The sequence below is a fragment of the Talpa occidentalis genome, unplaced genomic scaffold, assembly GCF_014898055.3.
Source record: "Talpa occidentalis isolate TD23 unplaced genomic scaffold, MPIMG_talOcc4v2.1 talOcc4.7, whole genome shotgun sequence".
NCBI classification, from domain to species: domain Eukaryota; kingdom Metazoa; phylum Chordata; class Mammalia; order Eulipotyphla; family Talpidae; genus Talpa; species Talpa occidentalis.
The window spans coordinates 127,770,526-127,777,715 of record NW_023605083.1 but is presented as its reverse complement, the minus strand read 5'-3'; the positions used below and the strand labels follow the sequence as shown (position 1 = coordinate 127,777,715).

The 7,190-nt window shown below is 52.2% G+C and overlaps 1 protein-coding gene across 1 annotated transcript in view; it reads left to right on the top strand.

The window, feature by feature from the left end:
* Positions 1–483: 483 nt before the first annotated feature.
* Positions 484–7,190, top strand: part of WIPI1 (WD repeat domain, phosphoinositide interacting 1) — a 28,398-nt gene continuing 21,691 nt past the window's right edge. The window contains exons 1-3 of the mRNA XM_037494803.2: positions 484–570; positions 4,069–4,151; positions 5,938–6,107. Coding sequence (XP_037350700.1) covers positions 491–570; positions 4,069–4,151; positions 5,938–6,107 — 333 coding nt within the window. The 5' untranslated portion in view covers positions 484–490. The remainder of the gene's footprint in view (positions 571–4,068; positions 4,152–5,937; positions 6,108–7,190) is intronic.

Genomic DNA, 7,190 nt, shown 5'->3' with positions numbered 1-7,190 from the left:
TGGACCGAGAGTCGCCCACGCCTTGGTGGGGGGGGGTGCAGGGGGGGTGGGAGCCAGAGCGTCGGCCTGTCCCCTCCGCGGCGTCCGCGACGCAGCTGCCGGGCAGCGGCCGGGCGCCCCCCGCGGCGCGAGCTCGTCCAGGCTCGCGCTTCGCGGGGAGGAGCTGGCAATGAAAACACCACCACGTGGCCAGCAGCGCGTGCGTCAAACGCCCTCGCCCAATGGCGAGCCGCATCAGGGGCAGGGGGCGGGGCGCCCACGAGGAGATCCCGCCCACCGCCGTCCCCAATTGGCCAGGGGGCCGCGAGGTCCGGCGCCGGGCGGGCGGGCGGGGCCTGGCGGGCGGGGCGGGGCCTGGCTCGGGGGGCGGGGCGAGGGCGGGACGGGGGCGGGGCGAGGGGCGGGCCGGGGGCGGGGCCGGCCGGCGCCAGCGGGCTGCTGAGCTGGCTGTCCCGGCTCCGCGCGGCGGCTTCCTGGGGTCGGGCCCCCGATGGAGGCCGAGGCCGCGGACGGCCCCCCGGGCGGGCCCGACGCGGCGCTCACCTGCTTCTCCTTCAACCAGGACTGCACGTAAGCCCGGCGCCCGCCCTGCCCGGCGGGGAGCGACAAGGGGCGCCCCGGGGTGCAGCCCGCCGGCCCCTGGCCGCGAGCGGGGCGCGGGCCTGCGCCCCTGGGGGGCCTGGGCGGGGCGGCTGCCGGCGGCCCCAGGGGCCACCCCGCGCGCGCCACCCCGGCCCCCGCCTCCCTCCAGCCGCGGGGCCCGGCGCCCCACCCTCCGCCGCCCGCGGGCGCCAGAAGGGGGGGCGGGGGGTGCAGCGGGCGTCAGCGGAGGGGGGCTGGAGAGGGTCAGGGAATGGGGGCGCGAGGGGGGCCGGGGTCCACGATGGGGAGGGGTGCCGGGGAGGGAGGGTGGTGGCAAAACAAAGGAGGTGGGGAGGGAAGGGGAAGTTGCAAGCGGACCCAGGAGGGGGGCCGGGCCCAGGAAGATGGGGGTGCAGGAGCAACTTTCCCATTTGCCCTTGAGCATCTCAACGTGGCATCTGGGCCGGGCCTCGGCCGGAGAGGCGGCCTATCCCCGCGGCCAGGCCGGCCCCGGGGAGGGCATCCTGCGCCCGCCGGGGTCAGCACCCCCTCTTCTGACCGTGTGTCCACACCCCGCGCGCGGGGCCGGGCCGGGCCCTGGCCGCCTGCTCTGGGAAGTGGACTCCGGGCTGTTGCTTTTCTGCCGGGACTTTGCATGTTTCACCTTGCTGTTGGGGTTTGGACTTTGGCCAGAGTGCCTGGAGCTGCTGGATTGTGTTTCAGACCTCTCGAGCCTCCTGTCCTTTAAAAACAAATGCCTGTTCGCCTCCCTCTTTGCTTGGAGTTGTTAGACGCTCACCGGGGTGCGGGGGCCCTGAGGGAATAATCTCCTTGGAATGTGCATCCCGAGCATCAGGCCGGGGTGACTGCCTCCCAGGTCCCCACTTCCTGCTGCACCAGTTTGGTTGTGTTGCTTGTTTGGAGTCAGCTTGGGGCTGGTGCTCTGGCGGCCCATGGCTGGGCTGTGCTAATATTGAACGTCCAGTGGTGTAATTAAGGCCGTGGTGTACATAGCAGCTCTGGCTGCTACTCCCTTTGTGTTTCTGTTTAAAAACAGCCAATGACAAACAATATGCCTTTGTTTGGAGAAAGAAAAAAACCAAAACTGTAATGGGGTAGCTGGACAGCTCGGTTACATGAGTGACTTTCAAGCTTTTCTTGACCGCAGTTACCAACAAGAAATACATATTACAAAACCCATACGCCCAAAACCCATATATATACATGTAATGTCACTGAAAAGCAATTCACAAAATGGGGTTGACCTTTTTTATGTGCTCTCCTCTCTAGTACTTTCTTTTTTTAATGCTGTTTGTGACTCACTGAATTGTTTTCCTGAGTTGGGACCCCAACTTTACAAAACATGATGATCGAAATAAAATTCTGATGTTTTGTAAGAAACATTTTGCAAAAGAGGGTGGCTGTTGAAATGCCTGGGTGTTTTCCTTTTCAATTGAACACAGTTTAAGGAGGAGGGTTAGCTTGCTTTTGGGTTGTAAATGTTCTAAATTGAGCTTGGTCAAATTGTTTACTACTTTTTTTTTTAAGTGATGTCAACTTTAGATAAATCCCAGCTTCTGTAGTCATTGGGTTGGAATGTGATTTCCAAACTGTAGGGTGCTTAGAAAGTTAATGTCCTTAGTCCCTACAGTCAGTTCTGTTTTCTTGGATGAAGGTCCTGCTGGGCAGCTCTGTCTTGCCTATAAATAAAAGTCTTTCTCACAGTCATTTGCTTGCAGCCATTGAGGGTATGACACTGGATTTTAAAATAAGTCCAGCCCCTTACCAAATACATTTAGGGGCCTTCCTGCCTTTTTCTGTATGCACAGGCTCAGTTGGGTTCTCGTATTTCTGGAAGAAGGTCTGTGAAGACAACTAACCCTTACCAGTCTCCTTCCCTCATTATTTTGTGCTTGGCTCTGGATACACCTTTCACTTGATCAGTGATATGTAGTTGTCCCAAACACTATGCCCATGAGAAATGGTGAGGCTGCTCTTATCTTCCTACAGAAAGGCTTTCTAGATAAAATAAGGTTTTAGTCTGAATTCCTGACTCTTGATTCAGAGTCGTTTGTGGCCACTGAGCTGCGGTTTAAAACATAATAGTAATCCCATTGCCATTTTCTCAGGGAACAGAAGAACTTTCTATAGTTCTGCTGCAGGAGGAGGGCTAATGTTTGAAAATGACTTTAAATTGCTCACTCTGGTTAATAGCATGCGATTCTAGTTACATTTTTTCCTTACTCGCAAGCTTGAAAACCGCAGCTTGCAACTGAATGCATCTATATTTATGTGGGAACGTTTATGTGAAGAAAGTTCAGAAACAGTAATCGTTGCAGAGAGTATTTTGAAGTTGTAAGATGCTGCTGGCTTGCTTTCTGGTAAGTGTTTGTCATCACTGGGGCTGGAGTTCTGGACACCCAGTGCTCTGCTGGCCTTATGCAGATTTCAGCACACGGGCCTTGCAGCCAGCCGGAGGGCACCAACGCCCATGAGAGCTTGATTATAGTCTCTAGCCCTGTGTCACAGGGTAGAACAAACGTTTGGGTAGAAATAAAATCCAAGGAAAATTATGTGACCTTTTTTAAGGTTCATCAGGCAACAGGCATGGCCATCCGGGTTTCTAGCTTTCAGCTGTTTATTTTAATCTATGCTTCCCTGTGGCAAATGGAAACTCACCTTTTCAGATATTTTGCTCACTCTCTAAGGAATATTAAGGAATAAGGAAGTTGGGCTAATTTTTAGGTCCACTGAGGACCAATGTAAGGTCCATTCTAGCTCCCACACTTTGGGGTCTGGTCAGTTGCTCATTCTGAGGATTTTCTAAAGGAAATTCCTGACTCAGGTGTTGAGAACAAAGCAGGAGGGGACAGGGTGGGCATTCCCCGCTGTCAAACAAAATCGACTCTTTGCTTTTATCCCGACGCTAAGGAGACCTGTGTTCACACTCGGACTTCATCTGTCAGTTGAAAAATAAAAAATGAAGGAAACAAGATTTTTTTTCCAGCTCACTCAGCTCCAGAATGTTTTCTTGGTGTGTGGTTTGTTGGCCATGATGCTTGCTTGGTGGAGTACAGTATAAAGCGCATTTCTCAACCCTGGCTGCACATCAGACCACCTGACCTTAAAAGCAATCCAGTGAAATAGAAAGCTAGTCATCGGCACTTTTTTAAAAACTTCCCAAGTGAGTGTAATGTACATCCAGGCAGACGAGCCACTGGGGTACAGTATGCGGGAGAGAAGGCCAGCAGAGGCTTAACCATTGCACAGGTGCATGAGGAGTGGCCTTGACTTTTCCCCTTTTGCTGTGTCTGCTCACCTGACAGGACAAGCACCCAAGTAGGGAGCTGTTGACTAGCTAAGCACCTGAGGACGTGTATTTACCTGTTCCTCCCGTGAGACTGGGGGCCAAAAGGTGTCTGTCTTCAGGCAGATCTGCCGTCGGAGTGTAGTCCTGTCCTTCCCACGCTGTCACTGTCCTTCCAGGTCCCTCGCAATTGGAACCAAAGCCGGTTATAAGCTGTTTTCTCTGAGTTCTGTGGAGCATCTGGACCAAGTCCATGGAAGCAGTAAGTGTGTGCGTGAGGTCCCGGGGACACCAAATCCTCCCCTTAGACTTTTTTTTTTTAAAGGTTTATTTATGCTTACAAGAGCTGGGGTACAGGCCAGAGGTGTGGGGGATGAGACAGAGTGGGGAGCAGGCAGGCAGACTGACTGAAATACACTGCTGAGGGGAGCAGCGAGCGAGACCAGAGAGGTCTGCCACGCCATGTGGGTAACTCCCTGGCCGGCCAGGGATCGAACTCATGATACAGAGGCTGTGTTTAACCCCTTGTGCCACCAGGGAGGCCCTCCCCCTAGACTTTAATCTCTGGTCTTCCTGAGCATCTGCCTTCCCTCCCTAAACCTTCAAACATGCGGTGTGAGTATCTTTCAGATTTCATATAAAAGCAGTGTCTCAGGCCTCCCTGGTGGTACAGGCGGTTGAGTGCTACACTGTGAGGCTGTCCACAGCCTCTTCAGTGCGGGTTCAATCCCCGCCGGCCATGGAGATGCTTCCCGCAGCAGTGTATTTCTGTCATCTGCCTGTTCTGTTCCCCACTCTGTCTCTGGTGAATCATATCACCCTCCCGCGCATCTGGCCTGTACCCTGGTTCTTATATAAAAATAAATAAATAAATCTTTAAATAAGATAAAATAAAATCACTGTCTCCACTTGCTCTCCAAAACTGCAACAAAGCACTTGGTAAGATTTGGCAAAAGCTTAGGGAGCATTTTCTTTCAATATCAAGATATCCTTTGTCTGAAATCATACTGTTGACCCTTCTTTATGTAGGGACATGCACAATCATTAAACCAAAAGGTGATTTATGAGGGGTTTTTTTTTGGGGGGGCCATTATCATGGCATCATAGAATACGGGTAATATGTAGTCGTGGGAGTATTTCCTTTGTTTTAATAGAGTGACATCATCCCAATTACATAGCCCATCTCAAAGGTGTTAAACACTTCTAATGAATAATTTTTTAAAAATCAGCTTAGGAATGTGGCCCTCTTGTTTTCTCAGGATAAGTAGTAATTTCTGTCATTATAAACCATAACCGAACAATACACAGTCTTTGGATTTCTTGGAAAGAAAGTGGTTTGATAAACGACCTACCTGGCTCCTAATTTTTTTGTAAGATAATCTTTTTATGATACCATGTTGGTGAATGTTTTCCTCTGTTTCTGCCCCGTGCTGTTCCCAAGCACCAGAAGGGCAAACATGTGAAAAGAATGTTCTCAGAAGTCTCCAGGCCTCAACCTGGTTTGTAGGTGCTGGACACTCCACCTATCATCTTTCTCCTGAGCACAGGCGAACTGCCCTGGTCTTAATAGTGATGTCCAGGTTGTTTTCAACAGGAAGGGCTTCTGGAGAGCACAGTCCAGTCGAGAGGGGGCAGGTCTAGCTACCTGGTCCTCCTCCAAGGCTGCACCTGGTCCCCCTCTTAGCAACCGGACCCACAAGAGTCCTGAAAACAGAGGCCCCCACGCACTGATCACTCCTTTGAAGCCTCTCGCAGGGAGAGAGTAGATTGAGATTGTCCTGAACTCCCAAATGTAGTTGACAGCACTAGCAGTGTCCCAGAGGGGTGTTTCACCCAGCAGAGTGCCTTCCGGGAGCCAGGAACCCCCTGATTTTGCGTTCTGGCCACTGGTGTTTTCTCTACGTGAGTGATACTTGAAAGGGCTTGGGAACTGCTGCCTTGGGAACCATGAAAGAAAGGTTGTTGTAAATGTGTGCTGGGGGAGGGCGCGCCGTCAGCAAGCTCCAGAGAGTGGCTGCCTGGCATGTGACACGTGTCACCTCCTCCAGATGAGATCCCGGATGTGTACATTGTGGAGCGCCTCTTCTCCAGCAGCCTGGTGGTTGTGGTCAGTCACGCCAAGCCTCGGCAGATGAACGTGTATCACTTCAAGAAGGGCACGGAGATCTGTAACTACAGCTACTCCAGCAACATCTTGTCCATAAGGCTAAACCGGCAGGTGAGCGGGGATCCCTTGGGGGGAGGGGAGCAGACTTCTGCTAATTGGAGCCAAAGAAAAAGGTGACTGTCTTTCAAGAGCAGTGTCTCCAAAGCAAGCTTTAAATTGATTCTGATCCGTAGTCAGTCCCCTTTGCAGCACTGGAGATGCGTCGTCTTTGCGCTGCTGGCCTGCACCTGCATCAGACTAGTTTGAAAGGGGTCTTGAATTCTCAGGCCTAGTGTTACAGGGGCCATTGTGAAGAGAGTCTATGCCAGCACTTGTTTCACTGATGTGTCCTCCCTGGTCCTGCTGCCCCATATTCTTTCTGGAACAGTGACCACTGGCTCAGTGAGCCTCTCCCCCTGGGTACAGGCTGGGCCAAACTGTGGCTCTAGAACTGTCTTCTGAGCTATTGCAGGGGCAGTAGCCCCCTAGATTGGGCTCTTGACCATGGCATTCATTGCAGACTGATGGTAATGCCTCGAGAACAAACCTCCTGAGGACAAAACCTGGTCCTCCTGGGTTAGTGCTGAAGCCAGTTAGTAAAATCCAACCTTCTCTCTTTTTTTTTTTTTTTCAAAGTTTTTTTTTTTTTTTTTTATTTATGCATACAAGAACTGGGGTCTAGGCCAGAGATGCGGAGGGTGAGATGATTCACCAGAGACAGAGTGAGGAGCAGAACAGGCAGATCTACTGAAATACACTGCTGAGGGGAGCAGCGGATGAGTCAGGAGAGGTCTGCTGCACCTTGTGAGTCAACTCCCTGGATGGGGATTGAACTCATGCCACAGTGGCTGGTGATAGCTTCATAGTGCTGAGACTTAACCCCTTGCACCACCAGGGAGGCCATTGAGCCTTCTCTTGCAGTCCGCCGGGGCTCTCCCAGCGGGCCAGGGACTCAAGTGTCAGGCATCCACTTTTCTTGTTCCCAGCTAACCCTGGAAGAATTTGTTCTTGTCGTGTTTTCTTTTTTGAAGGATTATTCTTATCTCAGATATGCAGTCTATTCTCCTTCAAAATATAAGCTCTTGTTAAATAAGCAGTTGGGATCTTAGCAGAGTTTCCCTTGAACTTTTAGATTTTAAATCCTGTGAGGACAGG